This window comes from Fundulus heteroclitus, chromosome 4 (assembly GCF_011125445.2).
Source record: "Fundulus heteroclitus isolate FHET01 chromosome 4, MU-UCD_Fhet_4.1, whole genome shotgun sequence".
Taxonomy (NCBI): Eukaryota; Metazoa; Chordata; class Actinopteri; order Cyprinodontiformes; family Fundulidae; genus Fundulus; species Fundulus heteroclitus.
Window position 1 is genome coordinate 33,507,747 of NC_046364.1, and position 27,537 is coordinate 33,535,283.

General features: G+C 41.4%; 2 protein-coding genes across 2 annotated transcripts; one reads left to right on the forward strand and one right to left on the reverse strand.

The window, feature by feature from the left end:
* Positions 1 to 6,224, reverse strand: si:ch73-103b9.2 (uncharacterized protein LOC100150067 homolog). The gene is made up of 4 exons (XM_021312065.2): positions 6,161 to 6,224; positions 4,559 to 4,728; positions 4,242 to 4,442; positions 1 to 1,764 (listed from the first exon to the last, which is right to left on the reverse strand). Exons 3-4 carry the CDS (start codon positions 4,416 to 4,418, stop codon positions 1,000 to 1,002), a joined length of 942 nt encoding a protein of 313 aa, XP_021167740.2. The 5' UTR covers positions 4,419 to 4,442; positions 4,559 to 4,728; positions 6,161 to 6,224; the 3' UTR covers positions 1 to 999.
* LOC105919740 (protein phosphatase 1 regulatory subunit 3E) lies at positions 4,803 to 10,024 on the forward strand. Its single transcript, XM_021312067.2, has one exon. It carries the CDS (start codon positions 5,435 to 5,437, stop codon positions 6,317 to 6,319), a length of 885 nt encoding a protein of 294 aa, XP_021167742.2. The 5' UTR covers positions 4,803 to 5,434; the 3' UTR covers positions 6,320 to 10,024.
* The last annotated feature ends 17,513 nt before the right edge of the window (positions 10,025 to 27,537 follow it).

The following is a 27,537-nucleotide window of genomic DNA, read 5'->3' on the forward strand; positions in this document are numbered from 1 at the left end:
TTTCATTTTGCAAAATACTATTTTTTTTTATGTTTATGTAAAATTATGGGGATCACAAAGGAAAACTTAACCATCTATTCCTAGCCATTCAGTTTGCAAAGTGTTCTTTAAATTATTTTTGTTCCACATGGGCACACTGCTTATCTTATTAAGTTAGTTTGCAAACTTTTGTTTCTTAGATTTGTTATTTTAATAATATATACATGGATCATACCATTCATTCTGGAAAGCATTATTGCCAAAATCTGCAACATTTCTTTAAACTCTTCCCAGTTTAACAGTTTTCACTGACGGCTCTCAGCTATTTAGACCATTTTACTGCTGTCAAATTAAAATGATTGCTTACAATAGACACTACGGAAAATGTTAATAGATAGACTGCTCCCAAGGAGCTACATGTTAATTCTTGCAAAAAAAGTTAACAAAACTTTGGTAAGTATGACCTATTTAATCCTAAAACATTTTTTCAGATATTGACCGAATAGGTTGCTGAAACTGAGAATTTGTCTTGAGAGGCTCAAACTTTAGCGCAAAGGACCTTTTTGTTTTGTGCTTTCCAAATTGTAAGCAATAAACTGACGCAATGTTTCCTCTCTGCTTAAAATCACGTTTCATCATTAACCTTAATCTGCAGATCAGCTAATTCACAGCTAATCTTCAACTCCCAACACAATTTTGAATTCTGCATTGGGAAAGTGAGGTACAGCATCTAAATGAAGACAGCCTGTGTTCCGCTTACCAGATACTGGTGGTGTCTTATTGCGCGCACCTTAATGGGTATGAAATGTAATTGCAGTACACACAAAAGCCATTAAAACCAACAGGAACGGTCAGCGTGGAGCCATCAGAGGGAATAAAAGACGGACTATTGTGAGATAACAAAACACTCAACCTTTGCATTCATTTAGCTGTATAACCACCGAGGATATTTATTTGAGTGAACGTTATCAATGATGATGCAAAAGCCCGATAAAGCTGAATTGCACACAGTTCTGATCCTCAGGTGAACAGGCACCTGGTGGGCGCCAGGTGTTGCACCATGGCTCGTGATATGTTCTTGCCCAGTGGGATGCGGGGCCTTGTGGGATGCTCCGTGTCGGGAACAGAAATACAAACAGCAGGGAACAAATGGGGGCTTCGCTGGCATGCCTGCTGCCTGTAAGTGGTGGCTGTGGAGTCAACGGGAAGGTCGGCGTGAGCCTCGATGTCCAGCCGCGTCCTGCTTTCTCTGATTATGTTCTCGAGCTTGTAGAGGGTATTTTCATCTGGGGTCTTCTTGCCCCTGCAGACACGGGTCTTGACCCTAGGCTTTGTCTGTCGTAAATTGATAGGAGGTAGAAATCTGATGTTCCTGATGGGGACCACTGTGACGTCACGCTTAATATTGTGCTTCTGAGCTTTCAGGGTGCCACTCTCTAACAGAGAGGATGGTGAGGAAAGATGGCGAGGCGTCAAAGTTGTTCCTGGTGGCATCCGTTTCTTCTCTGTCTTCCCATCGAGGAAGGAACCTGGCAAGTAATTCTGAGTTGCACTGTGGACAGGCCATTCGGTTGGAACCCATGTTCCTAGCTGGTGGTTCGATGATCCGGCATCCCTAACGTCAAACAGGCCTGCCCGGGACTTACAGCGCTGCTCCTCCAGGCTGGCTGGTCTGCCTGCTTTAGAGGACGCTGGGTTGGCAGCCTCCTTCTGCTTTGCTTTGCCCTGGCTCTTCTGATTCATCGTTATGCAGCTCATTGGAGAGACTCTGGCCCAACCCTGAACCTGGTGTCAAAACAGATTTAAATGTAGCAATAGCGTTTGTACGTCAAGAAATAAAACACAAAATGAACTACTCAGGCTGATGGAAATTAAGTGTAAAACATAAAACAAAGCAATAAAAATGCTGCAAAATAACTCTTAAGTGTACTGGTCATTTGAATATTTTCCTGTAATTACCCCCTAATTTAATAAACATTTCGTAATAAACACTTCTAAACTGGTCTGACTTATAGCTTAAATATATGTATGTCTTTTAAAGAGATGTAAAAGTCAGTTTTTATTTGAAGCAAGCAATGCTCAATTACTTTTTCAACATGTTTACTCAAAATGATGTGTGCTAAAGAGATTGCAATTATATATGTGTGACAAAAACGTTACAATAATCTCTCCTATTTTTATTCAATTAATTAAATACATTTGTACTTAATTTATTTATATATGTGTGCCAAGAAGATGTGAGCCTAATTATAGTGGGTGAACAATTAGTGGGTAACATGAAGTGGAAATATCAATGTCAATTATCTCTTTAAGTGATCAGACTCCTACCGGCCGATACTGATTTGCACTTTTCTTTGGGATCTGACCTGTCAATTTATTTTTTGACATATTCAGAATCTTTTTTTCTTTAAGGCTAAAACATGTAAAGGTGCAGAAAATATGTGTTGCAAGCTCTTTAGCTAGAGGTAGTGTAATTGATCTGACTCATTCTTTAATTTGTAAAGAACACATTTAAAGTCTGAATTCTAACTCATTTTGAGGCTCTGAAAGAGAGCCAGCATGTATCAGGCTGGAAAGAAATATAAAATCAAAGAAATGACTGAACATTGTTTCTCTGCACAGCAGCGGAGAAAAAAAAGTAAGATCTGTAGTCGGAGTTGTCATAAAGGATGTGGACTTGGCAATGGGGTAAAATATGGGCCTCTTTTTGGCAAACTTCGACAAGATTTGTACGCCAAGCTGGCAAAACATTATGACCACTGACAGATAAGGTGAATAACACAGATGGTCTTTTTTTCATTGCACCTGTTGGTGGATGGGACATATTTGGGAACAACTGATGTGTTAGTTATGAAAAACACGAGCAAATTTGCAAACTTACGAACAAACCAAGTATGTGTAGGCAGCGTAATGTTTTGAACAACGTTTTGCTGCAAAAACTTGCATTCAGCCATTCATGTGAGTTTTTACTTTGACTAGTCCCAGTGACCTGAGTAATGCTTTCATGGAAACCGTATCACCTGATAGCTGAGACCTTTTTCGGCAGGAAGTTTCATATGATCAAACTAATTTTAATATGAAGGATAATCAGTGTAAATAAAAAGACGTTTCAGGTGAAGATTCAATTTGCAGAATTCGGCTTTTTTCTCATTACTCCACAGAATATTTTTCCAAGTAAGTTTTTTTTTTTTTTTTTTTTGGCAAATGCATTTGGACTAATATTTGTTTTTGTTTTGTTTTTGTACAGCCACCATGTTGGCATTGAAACTCCCCTATTTATGCCATTTTTGCACTGTCTCTTTCGTATTATTGAATCATGATCAGTAACAACTTGGGAGAGTAAGATCTGCGGTACATTTGTGACCGCCTGTGTGAAGTTGAATTAATTTTCATAATCAAGTCTGGAAAGGTTCACCACTGTCTCTTCCATTTGTGGAAACAGCTCTCACTGAGGTTTGATGGAGTCCCAGAGCCTTAGAAATAGTGTTTTTGTTTTGTCTCTTTCAGTGACTCTGTTTCATATTTTATCTTTATATAGGAGCTTGCTGTGAAGTTACTAGTGTTGTGCCGATACCATTTTTTTGGCCCCGATACCGATAACCGATGCCTGGCTGGCTGTGCAGTATCGGCCGATACCATACCGATACCATTACTTTGAAATGTGTGTGTGTGTGTATATATGAAGAACTGCATACTACTTGGATGTAAAATAATTGCTATCATGGCTTTGACAAGCTGCTACCTTATTAAAGCAGGAAAAAGACTAATACAAAGTGAATCCAGTAGAACTAATGAGTGCCGGGAGAGAGAAGGCTGTATTCAAGTGATATACAAACATCAAAATGGTATCTGTGACCTATTTGTTGGTACTCGCCGATACCGATACCACCATGTTAGCACGGTATCGGTGCTCCGGCCGATACTGGTATCGGTATCGGTGCAACTCTAGAAGTCACGCCTGGCTGTAACAAGCAAAATGAACAAAAAAAGTGCTTCATAATGGGGGGGCATTTCTAGTTGAAAGGCTGATTTCCCTCAGTAAATGAAAACAATTTAAAAATTAAGGTTAATTTATACTCAGGTTATCTTTTCCATCCATCCATCCATTATGCATGATTGTCTGTGCAGGGTTGGAGGGGGGCTCTCTCCAGTAGATATGTTCATCAAAATGTATCTTTGATGCATCTTTATGAATATGTAAGACAGAATAAAACAGTCTAATTGTCAGTAGGGTATACGGAGGCTGAGAGAAGATAACTTACAGCATGTTCCCATCCAGAGTAACAATGAGACTCATATGGTTGCTGCTCTCCCATGAAGCTCTCCTCACTAAAATCCAGGAGGACGTCGGTATGTTTCCTCTCTGGTGTTTCATGAAGGTCTGAGACCCTGGTTTCTCTGCTCATCGCTGCCTGGTCGTCTTCTTGTTGCTTCTCCATGTCATAGTTGACTTGCTGTGGGTCCTAGGAGTCGATATGAGGAATATTAAATATAAAATCATGTAGTTTAGGTCAGGTCACACAAAATAAGAACGCTAAAAACTACCCGGACCCACTTTGAATGAGTCATCCCCACCAACCTGTCAGAGTAACATGCTGTCGTGCGTCGTGTTTACTCCCGAAGAGCAGAGGAGGAAGTTGTGAATGCCTTCAGAGCGCAGCGGCAACGTCGTCGTGGTGACGGGGAGGGCGTGACGTCGAGAGCAGCTTCCGATGCAGGAAACCTCAGCAGCGACAGTATAAAATTACGCTGTAAGACCACACCGAAGGCATGTGAATGTGAATGAAGGCAGGTTCATTAAATTTAGATACCCCGATGTGTTTTTTTTTTTTTTAAACGACTCTGGATTTACGCATGCGTCAAACTATCAATTAAAACGGCTCCTTGCATGCGATTCTTATGTTTGCATTGCATGCCTTTATTCGTGGAGTGGGGTGTGGATATATTTTTATAATGACGAAGTGCGAAAGAGGAAGTTAACAGGTTTATGCTGCAGCAGGAGGAAACCATTTTGGTCAGTCGAAACGTGAACTTCTGCACGTACGCTGCCGTAAGACGTCATACGCAGGCCCCGTGCAAAGCGGCTCCGAAAGAGACGCACGCTCACTTCTCCACATTGTTGTCCACTCTTATTCTCTTTCCGTGTGTGTGCGCGTTTGCTTGTTTTTGACAGAGCAGATGTGCGTTCAAATGGCTATTCTCTGCAGCCGCAGCCCAGCCTCAGCTGCCGAACAACAACAACAACAACCTGCCCGTTAATTGGTCCGGGGCTGCGGCGTGTCGGCTTCTGACGCAACAGGAGCACCTATCCTGGAGGGGGGCGCGCCGCAACCCTGAGCACTTCATGTCTTGACTCCTCGGGTGTATCTCATCACGACCAGCTCGGTCCTAATCTGCAGTGCAGGTCACTGTGGCGCTGAAGCAAAGCCCCAGTGAGCGCGTCCCAGCCGCGGCAATGCTGCCCCCGAAGAACTGCCTGCCGAGGAACTACAGCTGCATCGCCGGGCTCTTTGGGAGCCTGACTGCGGCCAACCCGAGGCTGGAGGACGGCGAAGAGTATGACGTGATGAACGGCTCCTGCGAACCCATGGAGAGCCCGGTGGTGGACGAGAGACCACGGGGCAGGGAGATTTTGCTCAAGACCCCGCAGAGCCCGAATCTCCGCCGGAGGTGCAAATCGCTCCCGACACCTACGGAGAGAGCAAAGTTGGAGATCGCACGCAGCAGGAGTCCGAGCAGCCAGAAAAAGGTCCGCTTCGCCGACTCCCTGGGCTTGGAGCTTATTTCTGTCAAGCACTTCGACGATGCCGACGACCCGGAGGTGCCTGAGCGCATTTTGGCGAAACTGCACAAGGGGACGCCCCATCACCTGAACACAAAGTTCCCCCGGGCTCCCTCGCAGTCCGTGTTTATGGAGTTGCAGTTCACAAACCCGGGCACGTTACCCGAGTTCGAGCAGAAAGTCAGAGAGGTGAAGGTGCTGCTGGAGACCGTGCAGACGGACGACTTCACCCTCTCTGGCTTCGTGCGCGTCTTGAATCTGGCCTTCGAGAAGAGCGTGGCGTTGCGCTATTCCCTGAACAACTGGATAACCTTCATGGAGAGCTTGGCCACCTACGTTCCAAACTCGAGCGACGGTGTCACTGACAAGTTCAGCTTCAAGATTGTCATGCCCACCTACCTAGACAACGGGGGCACCTTGCAGTTCGCCATTAAATACTGTGTCGGCGGGCAGGAATTCTGGGACAATAACAGCGGGAACAACTACAAGGTGCGTCGCCACCGCTTAAAGATGTCGCCACCTCGGGAATGGGAAAATGGTTGGATTCACTTTATCTGAGCACTGGGCTCCAATTCCGTGCACCTAACTAGTGCGTTCTCTGCGCGTAATGATGTCCGGGTAGACCTTACTGTACGGCTGTAGCCTGTTAAATATTTGGACTCATTTCTTCTGTCATGATCAGGCACTCGCATGTTGCGACAGAACAAAATGACCCATGCTATTTTCCAAACAGCTGCCCTGTTGTGATAGTACTACATCGACAGAAAGAGCATGACAGGGTCCCCACAGGAGTGGAGGAGAGGGGATGCGGTCTGATATTTTTTTTCCTTGCTTATTTTCTTTGCTTTTTTTTTTTTTTTTTTTTTTTTTTTTTTGCCTTGACGTCAGGGCTCGATGAAGCTTGGTACCCTTTGGGAGGCCATGTCAAAACTGTGTAATATGCTACTGAAAAAGCCAGCTTCAGGCTTTACTACTGTCGCCAAGAGGCTGTAGCATTTAGCTGATGGCGTAGGCTACTATCGCTTAGATTTATCGTTTTGTTTAGCATGCACATTGATTTAATGGTAAACAGAAAGCATTGCTGCTTGTCTGGGTCCAGAGTCCCCCCAGTGATTTTCTTCAGTCTTGGGGGGGGGGGGAAACATGCACACATCTGCTGAAACAGAAATCTAAAATAAATAATATAACATAGATTATATAAATATAATAGATATTAATATAAAAGGGTTATTTTATATACTAAATAAGTATATAATTTCATATGAGATAATATAAAAAATGCCTTATTGTATTTAAAAAGGTTATACATTATTTTTGTGCAATATTCTAAATATCTGGGGGAAAAGTCTCTTCGTTGTAAAGTGATGTGGCCAGCCAGCATTTGTATGCGGGCCTTCTATGGATCTAGCTCAGGATGGTTTAGTAACTAAGGACTTAAAGTTTTAGCCCACTATTTTGTGAATTTTGGCTGTGTAGCTCGAACAGCCAAAGTAACAATGGCAACTCTACCGTCGGTTTTGGGGTTTTGCAAACAGCACCAGTTTATTGTTATTACATTAAAGCACTTTTTTTTAACGAGACCTTTATTTTTCAGATAAATAAATGATGCCATTATAGCAATACACTAGTTCTAAGTGGGCCTTAGTTTGCCATTGGTTTCTTTTTTGGAACCCATTCGGGTTAACTGTACAAAACCAATCTGCAATACTAATAGGGCACCATATGACGGTGTTTGCTGTGTTTTAAATGGGTGTTAAGAAAATAGGGTCAGATTTAGTAACGCATCTAGGACATCAAACCTTCAGACAATCCCAATTGGGATCTGTTATCAACTCATTTTGCTACTTTTATGAGCCCCACATATGAAAGCTGGCTGGGTAGGGGTGACATACTTGGTTAAAATCTGCTTTTATGTTCTTAAATCTACAGCATTGTTTTTTTTTTTTTTTTTTCATATTCTCATAGAAAAAAAAACATGAAAGTGTATTTCTGTCAACCCTGTATAATTAGGGTTGTGTTTTTACAGAAAGGGAACCACTTCTGACACTCCATCTTTGGATTTGTTGCTTCCACCGAATGAACTCCTCTAACATCGTTGTTGTTCCTATAAGGGAAATATATGCAGAGGCTGTTTAAACAGTTAGGTTTACCTCACTTTATTTATGTACTTCCTCCTCTTCAGGTCAGCGGTGATAAAGGAACAGATGCTATTTATTGTAATTATTTTTGCATTCAAACAAAAGTGTATTATTGTACATTCACAGATGGATATATTTTAGATTCTTGATTGCACTGTTTGCGTTTTTTCCACCGAGCAGTTTTGTCTGTAGACAAAGTAGCTCCTACAGATGACTGCTTTAAACAGTTTCTGCTGCTGTAAAGGTACTCGACCCTTTCCAGTAATGGTGTCCTTCCACTTCCCAGGAATGACCAAAATACATTCGACCTTTTCTTTTTCTTCTGCAGCCTGTCTCACTGCATCTCTGTCATACTGTAGTCACCAAATTATCTCATATATGCCACAATTTTTTTTTAGACAAAAATTGGTCCCAAATATATATTTATCATCTAAATCTAACTTGGTTTTCCCGTGCAGAGTATGCGCTCAATGTTTATAGTGAAACAGACTTGTAAATAAACTTGAGTTCAGAGACCCACTTTGCTCCTTCCTGTGGAATGATAATGCTTGAAACAACAGGAAGAAGGGGAGGAACATATACCGTGCTTTTAATTCCAGTCCTCTGAGTGTACTCTGAACATCACCTTGGTTTTTGTTTACATCCCCATGGCCCGGGAGGAAAACTTTCCACCGGAAAAGCCCAGAGTGTGGATGGAGGCTAAAGCCTGTAACCACTTAGTTTGGTTTTGGAGCCGTTCCCACTATGACTCCATCAGCGGTGTTTGTCTTCAGTTCTGAAACATGTCAGCACCACGGTTGGGTCTGATAATTGATTCTGATGAGGCATAAGAGAGATTCAGTGACATTTGTTGCCGCACATCTTTTTCTTTCTTTCTATGTACATAGCTGTAATCGTCACAGCTTGTTTGAATTGCTGTAGATATAAAAGGTCTAGTCATACTACACCGTGATATAGCTACTTTATTAAAGAATTGGCTATTTTATAAGTTGTCCATCATCTGCTGGCCAAACTTTAGATTATTATATTGAAGATTTCTCCACCCCCTGGCTTAGTTTTCTATGTTAGAAAAATCTGGTGAGGTTTCTTAACTTCCAACGACTTATCACATTCTCCTTACACTTGTTGCTAAATTGAAATACATGTGTACAACTCGATTTTAGCTTGGCGTCATTGTTGTAGGTGCTTCCCAATCATAAAGTCAACAAAGAGCCTGTGATCTCATTAGCCTTTCACCTGTGTGTGAGCGTCACCATTTGCATCAGCGCGCACAGTTATGTTAATGTGTAAGTAAACGTGTCAGTATTTCATGCTGAATGTCTTCCAGTTGGTGTTCTGTGTTGCGTGTGTTTTCAAGCAATCTAAATCCTAACCGGTTTAAACGGTTTAGTCATTTGACACTGCAAAATTATAAGAAGTTCTCAGAGTCAATTAACATAAGGCTAATTTTAGAAACTCGACATGTTATCGGGTTTAGTCTTGCAGGAATTTTGGATATTGGTTGGATTTGCTGGATTGTTACTCTGATATTAGCCAGAACATGAGTAGCACGCTTGGGGAAAAAAAGGCATGTACGCATTGTTTGGTTGTGCACTGCTCACTAAGTGAGAGATATGTATGTGAAGGTGGAGGCAAGTGAGGAACGATAGGAGAACGTATGAGATCTTGACAGGAGATATGGATATATCAAGGCTAAATAGGCATTATAACATGCACTTCGGTGCTTTTAGCTTTTTGCATGAATGACTTATGAATGTAGCTAAAACTGAGCAGTCAAAGCAGGTCTAATGCCGTTAGAGAAAGGAAAGGGTGTTTTTCTCTCTGAAAGTTTCTCCTTGAAAATATTTTTCAGCTTTTGGCACATTGTACTGTCCTTGTCTCTCATTAAGTTTAATTTAACATAATTTCATGACTGTGTTTTTTTTTCTGATCTTCCTGATTTTGTATTAACTCGTTAAAAACAATTTTTTTTAACATCTATGTGAGTTTTGTTTCCTTACCCTCTGTGAGATTTCTCCATATTTGCACGTACTGCTGAGACTGTCGTGTTTACGTTTAGCTTGTAATGTAACTCCATATTTTGTTAAATAAATGCTTAATAAAAGCTTTTTGTGATGGAAAGCAATCCTTCTGTTTCTTAAGCTCACAACCACTCAGACGTGTAAGAAATATTTGTTCTTACTTTCTGTGAGTATTCCCGGGTTGTCTCAGTAAGGGGTCAGTCGGGTATCCCACTTTTATAGACCTGCGCTTGGCCGCCATTCCTGAAGCAGATCTCTGCAGTGGGCTGCAGCCGGCGCCATTGTGAGCCTGCCTGAGGACATGTCCTTGAATTGATTTCTCTTCTGACACCGCTCCTCTGTTTACAGAAGCAGGGCTTGAATCAGGAGAACATGCAGCAACAACGTGGCCATGACAGAAGAAAGCTCAAGAAATCGGCGTGTGTAGCATTTCATTTCTAAGATAAAGGTCTTAGGTGACAAAGGCTAATAGTGCAGCTCTTTAAGAGAACTAGGGAAGATGCATCACGCTTTTCCTGTAACTAGCTGTTTTCTAACCTTTACAAAGGTTATTTTGTCATAAGATGACTCCACATGGTTTATGAAATCCAAAAGTACATGGTCTGAGTTGTTTTTTTATAGCTACCTGATCACATACACACACAAAGCATCTGCAACGTTTCCTGTCATTTATTTGCTTTCTTCATATTCAGCCCCTTTTTTTGCTTTACAGTCACACACAACTGTGGACATTTTGAAGTAAATGTGGGTTCATTGTCTTGGCCAAGAGCACATGATGACATGTGGATGGATGGGAATCGAAGCGCTGACCTTGCAGCTACAGATTTGCCGCTGTTCCATGGCTGCTTTATGTAATGAGCACGGCCATAATGGATCGAATGTGAAGCATCCACACATTTTATTCCACCAGTATGTTTATGCCTGCAGCTTGTTATTGCACTGTATTTGCGCCAAGATATTTACCAAATCCTGTACTTTTACCAGTTAGACAAGTATACTTTAATTATGGTAATTCCAAAGTCGAATGCAGTACAAAGATTGAAATATAGGTTCATTTCAATATTATTGAAACATTAATTTCTCTCAAACCTCTGATAAGAAAGTAAAACTCGCATATCATAGTGATTCATTACACAGCGGATGGTAAAATGCAAGTGTTTGTTTGTGCTAGTTATATTCATTATGGCTTTCTGTTAATGAGATTTCAGAATTTTGTTTCTCAGAAAAAAACAACAACAAAAAAAACTGCTGACTTGACACCCTGTACAGGGCGGGTGAGCCACAAGAGGTCCGCACTAAAGACGCTGTTTGTTTGCAAAGTGCAGTAAACTAATGGAAGTTAAGTGGAATAGCCCACATGGGTTTAAAAAAAGCAAGAGGAATAACTGCAGCCTGGAGTGGATTGTGTAGCAAAGCCCATTCAGGAGTTTTAAGAAGATTTACAAGGGCTTTTTTTAATACCTCTACGGTGCCACAGGCTTATTAGCTTCATATCAGACTGTATTGATGCAGTTATTATGAGGAATGAGATCCACCTAAGTATAGCATACCTATACTGTACAGTAAATGGACAGGATTATCAGTAGGCCTACATTTCTAAAATTAAAATCTTTTTTGTTCATCTTAAGTAATATTCTAATTTTCTAAAAGACTTATTTTTGGGATTTCATTAGCTTTAAGTCCCGATAATCGAAATCAACATAACCACTTAAACATATCTCTCCTGATGTAATAGATGTTTCACTTTCCAGATGGAGTTCCTAAAATTATTTAACTTGTGGGTGATGTTCCAATTTATCGAGGTGCATCTGTATAAATGATCACGTTAATCAATTTTCTCATCCAGCAAATAAGAATGGTTATAATAGCACTTTTTACTTAACAGAGGAAAAACATTAAATCAGTTTGAGTTGGCCTATCTGAACACCTACAGAGTGAATTAAGGATGATCGTATTAGCGTGGGAGTTTGTGTAAAAAGATAATGTGTGTGTTGCAACTGGGTTTCTTGAGACACATTTAGAACATGTTGCTTAACATGGTAATCTGTTTGTCAACCTGCAGAGTGTCATCACAGAGCGGTCTTGGCTCACATTCAAAAGACGCTGAGTGACGGGCGGCGTTGAAGGTGGTTGGTGAGTGCTCCGCGTAGCCGCTTAATCCTTTTCAGCAACCAGCAAATGTGGATCTATGTGGCCAGTCAATGGAAACCTGCTGTGACGCTAATTTGATTCTCTGATTGGAGCAACTCGGCAGCTTGTTCAACGCAGAGGAATCTTGTGATTCCCCCAGGATAGCGCTAAATGTAGATCCATCCAGCAGTTTCATTGGGAAGTGAAGCAGGAAATGAATAGATGCACGGTTAGTTTTCATTGCATTGTGGCTCATTTATCTTTGGAATTATTGCATGTATCTCATGAAAACGTGGATTCTGTCCCCATCAGCAAAGCATTTTACCGCTAATGTAGGTTTTGTTACATTTTCAGGTCCACTCTCTCTAATCTCATACAACCCTTTCTTTTATAAATTTGATCAATGTTAATCCAGCTCTACACAGTGCAGTGCTGTGAAACAAAAACAAACCTTTTTGGCTATTTAGAGGTGAATCCCTTTAGGCTTTTCTAGACCAGAATGTATGGTTCCATCAGTAATGGCATGTCGTACACATGCTAAAGCAACATAGCAGTCCCAGATCATCACACTACTGCCACCATAACTGAGCTCATCAGCAGTGGTTTTCAGCTTGGAACTCTGCCACTGATTGCAATCATATTTCCACATGTGATCCAGCCGTTTTCCTCAATAAATAAGCTCCTCGTTTCAGAACTGTTTTTGTATTTACTCATTATAACATTACATGGGCAGAAACATTTAAGTATGACAACAGAACAGTCTAGATCTGCCTGGGGGCAAACGTCTTTTCACAGCACTGTGCATTGGGCCTTCAGTATCTGCTCCAAGGACACGTACAGTATTTATATCAAGCATCTAAATTTGGACACTTATTAAAAAAAACGTTGATAACTCCTCCACTAAGCTGCAGCGGTTAAGCCAGCCAAACCAGTAAAATCAGATCGTTTGTAAAGGCGCTGTGCACGTATGTCTGTGCAAGCTGCCCAGCTGTGCTAATCAGACAACACTGTCATGCAGTGCAACAACCAACAGCTGATTGCATAACTCCTGTGCTCGTGTGCCGATGACGCGCCCATTCGCTTTCACCTTCGGGCCCTGGCAGTATTAGGCAGCCACCACAGACCCAGGGCCATTATTTCATAACAGTTCTGCTTCTCTCACCTCATCTACAGCATCCTCCACCTCCAATAAAAGGAAGATCCCCCCCCCCCCCCCCCCCACACATGTTCACTCAAATAATGAATGTGGTTTAAGTTTAAATTATTCATGAGTCATTCACAAAGAAATTTACAGAAAAGTAACTGTAGGTGCTGATTCAGAGGCAGCCAGGGCGCGGGGTCGGGCCATAACCTGGTCTCAGTGAGCGCGGGGTGTGAATAATTTATCTGGTAAGTGATCTTTTACTGCTATGGAAAATTCATTATGATGTTTTGACCTCACCATCTTGGCTTCCCTGAAGTCTTACAGCTGCATGTCAAACATTCACTCACTCACAAAAAATGGAAAGACAAGACGGGACATGAGTCTGACTCCATCTTCATCAAGCTCTCCTAACCCTCCCTTCCCAGCAGGCCAACGTTTTCTAATCTGTCCACCTGTTTTGTCAGTAATTATTTTGTTTGTTTGGTTTTTACAGTTTACATTCCTACGGTTTAGCATTTCATGTACTCTCATACTTGTTTGTCCTGCAGCTTTGGTTTTTCCAGGATTGTTTAAAAAAAAAACAATCCTAAAAAAATAAATCCATATATATATATATATATACATATATATATATAATCCCTCATGGGGTCGCGGATAAATATATTTATATTGTATAATTGTTTTTAATGAAACACATTAAGGCACCACATGCGTATAAATCGCATACATACTGTGAAAAAGGGACCTTATCTGCTAAACCCCCAAGTATTATTTTAGACATGTATAATAATTTATGAAGACACCATGATATATTAATAGAGCTGACAGCATAAGTTCTGTAACGGGTTACCGTTTGTGACAAAAGGAGATCTGGTATTCTCCATAATAACTTCCAACTTTTTGAAACTCTCTACTTAACATAAAATCTTTATTTGCCTTTAAGCCAACCTGTAAACTCTCCTTAAAGCCTTTGGTCATTCTTTTGCAGTGAACCTCCACTTCAGCTGAGCTTGCCTGATTGTTGCACAGCTGTTCACAACTTTGGTTAAAAAAAAATAACTCAAACAATAATGTTTTATTGTCTTATTTATATCCTCTGGAAGCTGCGGAAAGCTCTCAAAGGTCAAATCAACTAGCCTAAAAAGGTTTGTTTATGCAGGAGGGTAATGGCTTGTTTCACCACACACCTTATTTGGTTATGGTGCAAGAAAATTAGATGGAAAGGCTTGTTGGGAAATACTTTCTCAGCAAAACAATGGCCCCTAGCCAGTCCTGCATGCCACATTTCAGACGGATATACTTAGGGCTAGCCCAAGGTTGTATGGGACCAGCCCTGAATTTGATTTGGGGCCCCTCTTCATGTTCTGTGTTGAGTCAACCTGCATCGTTTTTTTATACTGTTACTATAGTTATGTGCCACCACAATTTAGTTGTAACAATACCATGACAGATACTCATCCTTATGTCCTTATGTTAGGAACATCACCACAACTGACGTTTCAGTGCAGATTTGATGGGACCTGGGAGGGGGGGCCGAGTTTAATTGGTTGAGCAAAAAATCAAGGACAATAGAATTTATTTGCTGAGATCTATTTGTGAACTAATCAAGCTCAGACACAAAAAGATTAAGATGAACAGTTCTTCTTTGCACCTTTTCAAAGCACAGTTGCAGATTCCTCTAAAAATCTTCCATTTAAATTTTGAACATTTTAAAAACTTTACAATTTAAAAAAATATATATATAAATTTATCTATATTTATCTATTGGATATATCATATCCAATTTCATAGTTTCATCATTCTCAATGAACAAATGTAAAAAAATTTAGACCTATGGTCTGTGTTAAAATTCCTGCATTTGGAGGGCCCGGATGGTTTGGGGCCCTGAGCAGTGACTTTGTTCACTTATTGCCTCGGGCCAGCTTTGTTTGTACTCATATGATATGTAAAAACAGCTTTGATCATGAGATTACTAAGATCCATATGGAATTACATCTACAGAGTGGCCATATGCACCTTGTCTTGAAACTTTATCTGTTTTTTTTCTTGTTCTTCGACTCTCTGTTGTGCGCCTTTTTGCTTCTGTCCTGCATTGATTTGTTTATCTGTGTGATTGTGTTTAATTTATTATAGTACCTAAACTTTTCTATAAAGATGCCGTTTTTCTTTTGACCTCTCAGTTGTAAAATTAAACAACCTACTGTTTATTGTCCACCTCTCGGCTGGCGCTACATCTGGATCTTTCTATAAAAGGTTATATTTTCTTCATTAACTTCCATTTTAGATTTTTATTTCCAAATATTCAAAAGCTTTTTTAAGGTTTTTTTTTTTTTTTTTTTACTACAGCTTACCCTAAAACTGTTACCCTTTCCTTTGCCGTTATGGACCCCTCTGCTGTTCCATTAAGTCGATGAGAGTGACTACTGCAGCCACAGTAAATTTCTTGCACAGTCAAGAGCAAAGTATTCTGGGCCAGAGGCACACGCATAAATAATCCACTGATCCAGACGCTTCTCAAGAGCGAGACGGCAATGGGCAAAATGACAAATTGCGAGAGTCACAGCAATAAACAGGCTGAAACCAGATTAAAGTGAAGTCCCGTATGCATGGAGGGGCCGTGTGTTTGGAGGAGATAATTAATGGGTCATTAGGAGTCCCAAGCTGACAGGTCTGTCATTGCCACTCTGAAAATGTCCTTCTGTCACATTACAGGAGTTACTACCCTGGATAGGCAGAAAGGATTTTCTACCTTCAAGTGAAATATTATCGTTAAAAATGTTTATGAGTGATGTGTCATAAATACGATAAAGCCATCTGGGCACATTGCATAGCACTCACACATCCGTTCTTTGGTGTTCTTTGTAGGCTTGTAAAGGCTGCCACACCCAACCAAAGTCCCCACTTTAACCAACACTCCTCCAACCCAGACCAGGATGGGGCTGGTCATTCTCTTTCTTCTGAAATTTAGCTCCAAACATGACATTTTTTTAGGTAACTTCAGTAACTACAGATGCAGCTTTTATTTTTCATCAGTAGATACTGATCTTCATATTCTAACCAGTGAATCGAATTGATAGAATCGAAGAGACATTTTCTTAGGCCCTCAGGACATTAAGTTACATGTGCACAGATGGATATGTCTTGTGTATTCAACCCTACCATGTTTGGTTCCCATTAAATGGACCAGAGTTTGTTTCCCCACTTGGTCCAAACCTTTTGTATACATCTGAATACACTCAAGCGAACTCTGGTCTGGACCAAACAACTGAATCCACTTTTTGAAGTGGTCTCGGTCCGTTTCCAAAAGGACTCTGGTGCGGCTTGCTTCTGGTGTGAATACGAAACAGCCTCGATCCGACCCACATGCAGAAAACATGCATCTTTTTGGACTTAACAAGCCACCGTTGTGGTGAGCATTAGCACCTGTTGCTTAACAACGCTGCTGCCAGCATGCTGCGGGACTCCTTCGGCTTACAGGAACGCATTCTCTGTTCCAAAATTGGAAATAAAATGTCTTGAAACGTGCTAAATGAGCTGCTCCTGCCTCTCCCAATGATTTATCAACTGTAATAACAGCACAACCATGCAGAACAGATGTGCTGCACTCAGGATTTCCATACGTTTTCCTCCATTTCCGGGTCTGTGCTACGTCCCGCCGTAGTCATTTCTGTCCAATGGGAGCAATGCTTGTCACACATGATGGCTCTGTCACGAGTTGTAGTTCACTTGCAAAAAGTACAACGCGAAAGCAAACGGCACTAAACAAAAATAAATAAATAAACAGACCAAACAAGTGGACCAAAGGACTTTGCTGGTGTGAATACAAAAGCTCTGAAGCTATCTCTGTTATGTGTCTATGTGCAAGGGTGCAAGAGAGGATATACTAAGCATTAAATGGACAAGGTCACCCTGAAATATTTCCAGCAGTGCTTCCAAAGGATGCTTGTTGCGTCTCTGCTGTAACATGAGCTGTGGATGTGCGGCTTTATCCGAGCTGTGTGTTTGAGGTGACTCATGCTCATCTTTGCCTCCTCACCTCTGTCGGTTCATCGCACAGAATGATGTCAATGACAGCCTCTCCAGCGCTTGCTTCAACAAATGAAAAAAAAAAAAAAAGAAAAATCACGGTCTGCTGTTTGGAAGCATGACCCGACGCGTGAGTGACTCAACAAAAACGTGACCACTGTCAGTACGGATATGCGTTAAGGGGTATCCCTCCCTGCCGCTGGGTTCTGGTTGGATCCACCAAGCGGCCAAAACCGGGCACGAACATGAAAATACAGTGAGCTTATTTATGCATATGTCTGCGTTTGAGGGTGTGTGTATATTTAGACTGCTCTCTGCACACGTGTCTACTTTTGGTAACTCGAAACATATCGTTTCCACCCTTTTCAGCGCATCTCTGTGAGTCCTGTTGCCTTTGGGTGTGCAGTATTCACAACAGATCTCATAAATTAATTAGGACGGTGCACTCTCCCACACCTCTCTGCTTGTCTGGTTTCCATCCCGAAGCACTCTCCCGGTCTAACTCTCTGAATTTCCCCCACAGACACGGGGAGGTCGCATGGAGCCAGCCGTGTGACTGGTCCTGCTGAAGTCTTACGCCAACTGTGGTTTTACGATCTTTCTATTTGATGCAATACAGGGATGTGTCCATGGTGCCAAAATGTGCAGGAAGAAAATGTTTCAGTTTACCTCAGGAGATCAAAAAATTGCTGCTGACTCTTAGGGCAGCTGTTGTATAAACCTCATCCATCACTGAGCAGTTGGGTACTTTGGGTATAATGTTGGATTTGATGGCGCCAACATTTATAGCATAAAATGTGGGACTAATTTAGTATATAAGAATTTGAAGATGTACTCCCGAATATTTCCCCACCTACTCCAGCCCTTTAAAAATGTATTTAAATGATTTTGTTCCCTTAAAGCTTTTTAAGTCACGTTTCTATCGTTTTAACGTGAAAACAAGGCTTCAATAGGCAGAATAGCAGGAACACATCTGTATAATATTTAGCTTGGGATGATAGAGCTGCACTCGTGCTTCACTGTTTTAACATGGGCTAAAGATATTTTATAATGTGCACACGTGTAGAAGAAAGTGTTTCTGTGTGACGAGTCAAACTGATGTCTTCATGCATGTGTGCACCCAGACTCCATATGGTGCCTCTTTAGCTCGAGAACTGGGGCCGGCTCTCTGCTGCCCCCCAGTGTCCAAGTATGGTACGACTTTGCTGTCAATGCTGTGTGTGCCAGCTCATGTCGATGACAACAAAAATTTCTAAGCGTGTAAGAATCTATAGACAACTTAAAACATAACAATTATAACAGCAAAAAATTTAACATTTAAACGTGGGTATGTGTTCCATTGGTTTTAGTGTTTTTTTATGTAATTCTGCACCTTTAATGAGCATCGGCATGTGGAGATTTACAATTCTAAATGTGAACCATCTCTATGGGTCTGCCTAAGCTTCCTCTGAGTATCTGAAAAACTCACACAGAGAAACTTGTGAAGTCTAAACAGTAATACAATATTAATCAAGGCTGCTAATCAGCGTTCATTCAAGACAAAAGCAACATGTTTTTCCTCTTCAGAGGTTGTAAAAGACACTCCTGGTAAGATCTATGAAAAGCCTTAAAATAAAGTCATATGTCATTGCAGCAGCATTATCTATCACATTGGTCCCTCCAAAAAATTATGTTAATAAGACAATTCCAGACGCTGCAATCAGTGTCTTACTCAACAATCCAATAATTTCTGGTAAAATATTTTTCTGTCATTTTAAGTTTATTAAAGGTATAAATATGATGAGACACAGTTTCATTTCTCTTACCAAATTAGAAAAGACAAGAGAAAATACTATTCAAGTGCTGATCTTCGTAAATCATGGAACGGCTACAAGAAAAGAGATATTTATAAATGACCACAAAATACAGTCAAAGTGATTAGTGTTTCCAACCAGTTTCAGAAAGCTGGTTGGAATTGGGACAGAAAAGATTAAGCGAGAACCCAGGTTCATGTTAGCACCATGCACAGAGAGGGTATTGGTGGGAGGAGTTAGAAAAATCTAATTTGAGGCTTAAATTAAATTAGCATAAATTAATAACACTTGATATGTTTGCATGTTCTCATTGTGCACGTTTGGGTTCCTCCTGGGGACTCTGAGCTCTTCCTCCAGTTCAAAAATATGCACAGTGGGTTAATTGGTGTCTCTAAATTGCCCTAAAGTATGAATGTGTCCATACATGGGTTTTTGTCCAGGGTGTTTCTGTGTTGTCCTGTGATGGACTGGATGGTGACAAGTCTAGGATGTTCCTAGGCTCTCACTCAATATACTACTGGAGAAAGGTGCTAAGCCTCCCCTGGAGCCCTGCAAGGACATATGTAATATGTGAAGAGGTTATGGATGGATGTAATCCAGACTAAATAGATGTTGAAGCATCCAGCCTGTAATCAACATGAATTGTTACACAGTCTATCAATACACATAAAAGGTAAAATGTGTACACTTGTAATTAGACATTAATAATATTAAATACACATTTTAGCAAGACATTATCAAGCCACACTGTAAAACAGAGTCAGCCACAGTGACTATGCCAGTAGGACAAACATGTTGCCCGGTAACAAAATATGGGAATCTGTGGAATAAAAATATTTCTGCTGAATGCGCTCCGAGCTGACGAGGAGGGAATATCAACCCAAGCCTAATATTTATTCCGTGTGAGTCTTTTGAGTAATGATTCAAAACCTCCTTAAGTTTTGATGACTCCCATTCCTCAGTGAATAATTTCACCTATTTCTTTTTTTTCCCGCTGACATTCTGCAAACTACATCTTCTATTCAGCACGACTTGTTGCAGGCACCATTAAATCCTTTCACAGCGAGGTACTTATTCCGAGTTTATCAATAAGGCTTTGTCGGGGGCCACATCAGACGGCTTGCTCTTCTGCTCAAAATCCCTAAATTTGTCTCATTTATCTGGATACGCCTCGGGTTAAAACGAACAAAGCCCAGAACGTGTCCTCCCTGGCAGCAGAGAGAGAGAGAGAGAGAGAGAAAGAGACACAGGCCACTACCCCTGTCTCTGTCCCTGTCTGTGATGAGAAACATCACAGCCTCAATTTGTCTGGATCTACGCCTGCTCTCCCTCCCCCCCTTCACCCTCTCACACTCCATCTGGTCCCTTCTATTTCCACCTCCCTGTCTTTCTCTGAACGTGTTAGCGCCATCATTATCCCTGTAGGAGGATCGCATTTAAACTCTCACCTGTTCATTTAGCCCTTGTTTCGTGTAAATGTGCCTCACACACACACGCACACAAGAATAAATAAAAACGCAGCCACTTCTGTGTGTTCATCGCCGTTGTGTCTTTTCAACAGGCATCACACGGCTTTTCACAGATCACCTGACACTTCGCATCCCGTCCCTCTCTCTGCCTCTCCAAGGACCGCACTGCTGCCATGGTGACCAGCTTCTGCATCACAGGTGCGACCTCAACCTTGCGGGGCGATTAGCCTTACACGTCCGTGGATTAATTACATCTGTGTTCCTATTTTGTTTTCCCTTTTAGAGCCTCAAAGAATCTCTCTGGTTACCCAACGCAGCGTCGACTAGAGATGCACGACATTTCTGTGCCATATTAAATATTTGGCGGGTGATCAGTGGAGGACTGGAGATCTTGGAAGGGGGATAAAAGATCAGCGGGTCTTAAGTGTCCTCTGGTTTGTGTTTTTTTTTTTTTTTTTCCAGCTGAGCAGCCATGAGCACAGAAGGGAGAGATCCAGATAAGAACATTTCAGCACGCATTCAGCAGACACAAAAACAAACCACAGCCCCCCACACGCATTTAAGCTGTTTACAAAGAATTACCACAGTTAAAATGATGCTGAACCGTTCACTTAAATTTTACCCAAAAGACCCGTGAGTGTTAAACAGCAACACGGGGACAATAAAATCTACATGAGAGCTACCGTGCCTTCCGAAAGTATTCATACATCTTGAACATTTGAAAGTTCAGTAAAGCAAGTGCCAGGGAGGTCGAGCAATTCTTGTTTTTTTTTTATATATTTTTTGTTGATAGACAAACTCAAAATGCATATTTGTGAGGCAAAAGCAAGAGGGAGTATGGTTTTTAAGATGTTTTACAAATACAAATATGCATTCATATATCCAGACCCCTTTACTCTGACACCCTTGAAGAAAATCCAGTACTATAGAAACAACATTTACTCTGAAAATCTAATGCAACAGCGTTTAATCCGAATCAGAAAATGTAAAAAGTGTGGCACAATCGCCATCCTAAGACATGGTCTTCCTCTTAAAGTGACAGGCCGGGCAGGGCAGTGTTGCCAGATTGGACAGGTTTCCCCCCAGTTGGGCTTCTTGGTCGGAAAAGATAGGTGAGTTGTTAAAATTTGGGCTGCTTTTCACAACATTTGACGAGTTGTGACATTGTGTGGCAGAAAAGCAAAAAAGCTTGCAAATTTTAAAAAAAATTGCATTTCCTTGCACTGCTTTTTTACGTCATTTATTTTGAAATGTCTAGAATGTGTCAAACGTGATACTTTGAAATGGTATTGGCCAATGTTTATCATAAATGAACCAAATAGGGTTAAGACTTCATCTGATCAAAAATGTTTCATGTCTGTGTTTGAAAGAGAAACGTTAGATTGATGTCTGTGAAAGAAAGAGAAAGAGGAATTTTATTAACAAGTTAGATTTAGAACTCTGGAGGAGCTGCTAGCCAATGCTGAGGAGGGAGAATCTGTTATCAGGACCACTATTATCCATGCACAACCCAAAATAGTTTTATAGAAGTGATCAGATTGGTGAATTGTTGAAAGAAAGCCAGAAGAAACGCCTGGAAACGATGCATGAATTAAACAAAAGTTCCTCAACGCAACAAACGGTCACAGATACTAATTAGAGATTTTGCATCTCTGATCAATTTAAACAGGAGTAGTAGTACATCACCCACTGTGCCATCAGTAAGTCTGTTAAAAGTGAGAATTTGCTATTATGCTAAGAATAAGTTTCCAGGGTTCACATATAAGTCAAGGTAATGAAGTCGGTGCATTTGAAATATACCCGTCAGATTAGAAATCATTCAGGATCAACAGATAACAGACACAGAAATGCATTTTGGAGGAAGACTTGAATGATTCTGAAAATTTGAATGCAACAAAATGCAGAGATGAGGACTGGAGGCGCATGATGAGAATTCATTCGAATTGAAAAGGAACTCAGGGGAAACAACAAAACAGGCTGGTGACATTCAGAGGATCTGGGGCCTTGTACTTACGTAAGGCTATGTGTATACCCGGCTCCGGGTGTTTATAAAAAACAAATATCTCCCCCACATTGTCTTTAAAAATATTTCACACATGGGATTGTTTCAGAAACGTTTTCATCCACACCAATCCGCACAAATAAGCCACCGTTTTAGCATGCCAAATGCATAGGGGGCAGCAAAGCTAAAACCAATGTCAGGAGGTCAGAATCCGTCACAACGGCGATGTTTGAACAGCTTTGTGTCTCAGGGAGGGAGAGTTGGTGTAAAACAGCCTCCAAGCACTCGTTCTCCTTTGCACCTCAACATATTGGAGCAGCAGGGTTTGTAAAGAACTCTGTTTTGTCTCTTACACACACAGGCTTAAAAACTGAGTTTTTAGAAATCTTCGCTTTGGCCGGAGTTTTCCGAAATAATTGTTTTTATAGAGGTAAAAGTGAGTGTTTGTGTAGCTGAAAGGCCAAAATGCACAAAAAAGTTAGTTGTTTTTCCAAGATATCCGGCTTCACGTGGAATAGGCCTTGAGATGACCGTGAGCTATTTGTCAAAGGGAGTTTGATTACTGGAATGCTGGCCAGGTGAGTTAATGAGCAGGTAAGCGACAGCTGGGGAGGGGTACTGGGTAAATCAGGGGATAGTGAAAACTATCAGTGGCAGAAGTAAACCCTACAAACCTAGGAATAGACAGAAACGAAAGAAATACTCCAGATTATGACACAGAGTTCCTGAAATATATTTTTAAACTAACGTACACACTTTTTATTTATTTTTTCCTGTTTGCGCAAGTAAATCCGCATAACTTTATGCTTTCACGTTTACATTTCTGACACAAGGACGAACATATTAGTTAACTGATCTTGTAATTGTAGATCCAAGAGATTATCTGGCAAGCAAATAATTATCCAGGTGAAGTGAGAAATTGCAGTTCAAGCTGTCGGCCACATGATGGCAGCAGAGTACTTATAATCGAGCTGCTCCTACTGAACAGAGGTAGACTTAACTAGCAAATAAAGTGAAACCTCATCCTCTGGGCCTTTGAGGAGTCTTGTAAGGCGCTGCATTTAAAAAAAAAAAAAGCCTCTTTTTGTTCACCCCCTCCCCTTCTCTCTGTCTTTTGGGGAGGGTTTGTAAGGACTGCTGCCTATTAAACCGTCTGTGAGAGCAATGTGTTGAAGAGGGGCCAGCTCAGCTCTCAATCTGAAGAATGTGTTGGCATATACAAGGGGCGCCACTGAAATGGAACTTTAATTAATTTACACGAAAAGCTGAACAATCGTAAAAGCAGACCTCAGCGCGCTGACAACTAACACTTAGGTAATCCAGGCTGGTACATAGCTTCCTTTAACCTGAGAATTAGTCTTTTACGAGGGCTTGTACTTGCAGCCTATTCCTAAGTGTAAGGAAGGGGAAGATAGCAGCCGAGTGTGTGTGTGTGTGTGTGTGTGTGTGCTTGGGCGTCAGATGGTTGAGGTGGGCTGTGAAAGAGCCTTTGATCTGTGCAGCCAAGTTTCCCCTGTGGACAGCAGCTGTTATGATACACACTGTCTAGTAGCAACAGATCCTCCCAAGATGGTTCCCAACCCCCGCTCTCATCCCGACTCCTCTGTCCTGTTTTCTCTTTATTTTCTCCTAAGGCTGTGATTAATGAGGGGTGAAATGAAAACAATAGCCATGCCAGTCTGCAGGACGGCGGCAGTTCGGCCAACCTGACAGCAAATCAGAGAAACCAAGACTTTAGGTGAAAGTCTGTGATGAAGCACAGAGTGTTTTAGCTGTGTTTTCACGGGGGTCTTTTTTATGACTTTTGGACGAAGGGAGAGTTGTTGTGCAACCTAAACTGATCATTAGAAGGGTGAACATCTACATGCCGAGTGTGTTCCTGTTAGCTGAATCTACAAAAAGGAAATAAAAAAATATAGTAGAGTTTCAGCAACCTGTGTTAATATTAGGTGCTTTCCAAGGAACGAAGGCCATTTGAGTAATATTTTCTAGTTCAAATACAGCATCCCAAGCATTCTTTTTTTTTTCTAGCTTGAGCATAGATGGATCTTATAAATGGACAAGGACCCTACTTCCTAATTAGCTAAAAAGTAGCTTAAGGATGGAGCTCGACTGGCATAGTCATCACAAAGCACTGGTTTCCATCCCATAAATAAATTTAGGAAGAGCAAACTGGCCTACTACAACGCTGACTCGGTTACACCATTTCTGTCAGGAGAAATATTATAGTATAAATGCCAATACCGGTATTCCTTCAAGCTACGTATGTGAAGCTTATAGAATAATAAGTTTGGTCTACCTCATACAGTTTAAAAGGCAATTCTATCCAACACTGACAATATGTAAGCAAACTTCAGCACTTGACAAAAGTATAAAAAATATCTTCTGTCTATTATGTTTTGGCATTTAGCAATAATTTAGCAACCTGATCTAAAATAAACCATAATCTATGATTGATAGTTACAGTGAGAAAAAAAATGGTTTATGTCTTTTTATACTATACACTGTACTCGATGTCAATATATGATAGATAGCTCCACCCCAGTTAGTTTTTCCAACATTTTGCTACATGTACTTGTGCAGCTTTGCATCACCTTTCAATTTGCACCATTTTTCTCGGGAGCTGTTTTCCTCTAGGTTGTCAGGCCTACAAATGATGTTTTGATTAATTTTCAAGAGGTTGGATGAACTGTAAAAATGCTAAATATATAGAAATGGGGACTTTTGCACAACGCTCTGTAAATGTTTGTCTGTTATGCTGCAGTCTTAGAATTATTAGTGTCTCAGGAAAAAGCTAGGAGATGACTGTTAAAGTACACAGAGACATGCATGCTGGGAATAAGTTAGAGGTCTAACTTGGACACATTGTGCTTGACGTAGTTTTCAAAGTCATTAAAAACTTTAGTTTAACCGAAACTTCCCCTTTTTCCTCATATCCAACTCCTTCTCTTGTTCTCAGCTCAAAAACGCATTTATGTAAGAAAACCAATTACATGAACTCTATTTAGAGACACAAGCAAGTTTCAACCCATCTCTCAATAATTTTCAAATGTCAAGGTATACTTATCAAAACAGTTTTAGATCTGTGAAAATTGAATCTTGCACTTTTTGGGGCTCTGACGATCTTTGGTTGTCGTTGGTATTGAGTGAAGGTTTGAGGAAGGCTTGGCGCAAAACACACGTGCAGTGCTCTGTGGTCAGGACAGGGCCGAACCGCAGGCACCCATGTTAAATGAGTCAGTGAACAGACCTCTATTCCTCCTCTGTGCTGCTCTGTGATTAAACTAACTCAGTTAAACCCTCAGACCTTGCATCACTTTTCTTTGCTCATTTATTCAGATGTGTATTGACACACAAAAAAAGTGACCTTCCTTCCTGGATACTTTGCTTGTTTGCACTGTGACCTCAGAGGGAACCCTCTCTCTCTCTCTCTCTCTCTCTCTCTCTCTCTCTCTCTCTTTCAGTGTGGGCCCAGCGCCAGCCGGGAGCTTGGAGCCCCATTTATCCGTTTGGTACCTGTCTGACACGGTTATTGGGTTACTAAGTGTGTGTTGGGTACTTCCTTTGCCATTGAAAAATTCGGCCTCTGCGCAGACGCACGCACGAGTTCTACAAAGATCCCTTCACACGTTCACCTTTCCTAGAAGCACAAGCTCAAGGCGAGGCGTGTGCGTTTTGTTTACATGCGCGAGCGCTTGTGTATGCTTTCCTTAAAATATGTTTGTTTTTTGTTTTTTTCTGCTCCCAGATGCACATTTTTGGTTTGGCCGCTCGCTTTACTTTCCATGGCAAGCGCTTCCTGTAAAACAATCACGTTTGTCCTATAGTGTGCATCACATATGTTTAAAAATGCATGAGGTGTTATTGGAGTGGTTGGTCCAATTGAGAGCCGTCTCTCTCTTGTGAAGCAAGCCTAAGCATGACAAATGTGTTGTAGAGGAATATCATGTTGCTGGTCCAGCCCCATCTCTGTGCGTGATGCTCAGAGCCTCTCCACTTCACACCCCCAAAATATACATCCTGGTGTGCACCCCCCCACCCACCCCCACACCCCCTTTAGGCATCAGTCGGTGAAACAATCCATCACAGGGCGTTTGTGTTGACGTGATGAGGTGGAAAGAAACTGCACCAGAGTGAGGAGGAGAAGTACAGACGTGGGGGTTAAAGACGACGAAGAAGGCAAAGGGGAAACGCTACGGAGGTTTGATCACAGTGATGGATGAGGAAGAAGACGTAAGCTGATAGTTACCCTCTTTTTTTTTCATCTTGGTTTTTCACAAGCAAGAAAAATGTATGTCTGGAAAAAACAGGATAAAAAAAAAAAAAAAAAAACTGGAGAGAGGCTGAAGCCGGTGGAGTTTAAAAAGAGTGGAAAAAGAAAAATCAAGACAAGCGAGGTTTCCCCTGCAGGGCTGTTTGGCTGGCTGTATGCTCCTGTTCTGTTAGGCAGCCGTGGCTGGCTAAATAAACAGTCGTAATTGGCTGTGGAGCCCCACTAGTCTGGGGTTTCACTCGCTTTCATCCTCTGGAAGCTGCTGGGAAGCTGTGGGAGAGCTGAGGTGAGACATCATGAGAAGCACACATGTGCTCAATCATGCACGCTCACGGGACCAGCGGACAGATGTTGCATACGGCACATAAAGGTTGGCTTTGAACGCAAGCAGGCTGTGGTTCCATTCCGCTCTCGCTCCGTTCTTGACGTAAACTGCGCCACACTGGAACGTGTCAGTGAGCTGCCACCTTCTCTTCCTGCAGCTTCGCTCAGAGGAGAGCGTTATGGCCACCTGCTCAGCGCCTCTGGGGACAAAACATCCATACACACACTTCCTCGTGTTTCCATAAACAGATACACACTCAGATAAAATAAACGATCGGTCTCGGATCGTACACGGAAACACTGACAGACAACAGTAGACACAACAATATTTTTTAAAGACGTAGCCCCAATCCTGATGACTATCATTACTTCTGTTACGTTCACACTGCAGCACATACTATGATGTTACATCTTCTGTTCAACTATTTTGCCAAATGTCAAAGAGATCATTATGGG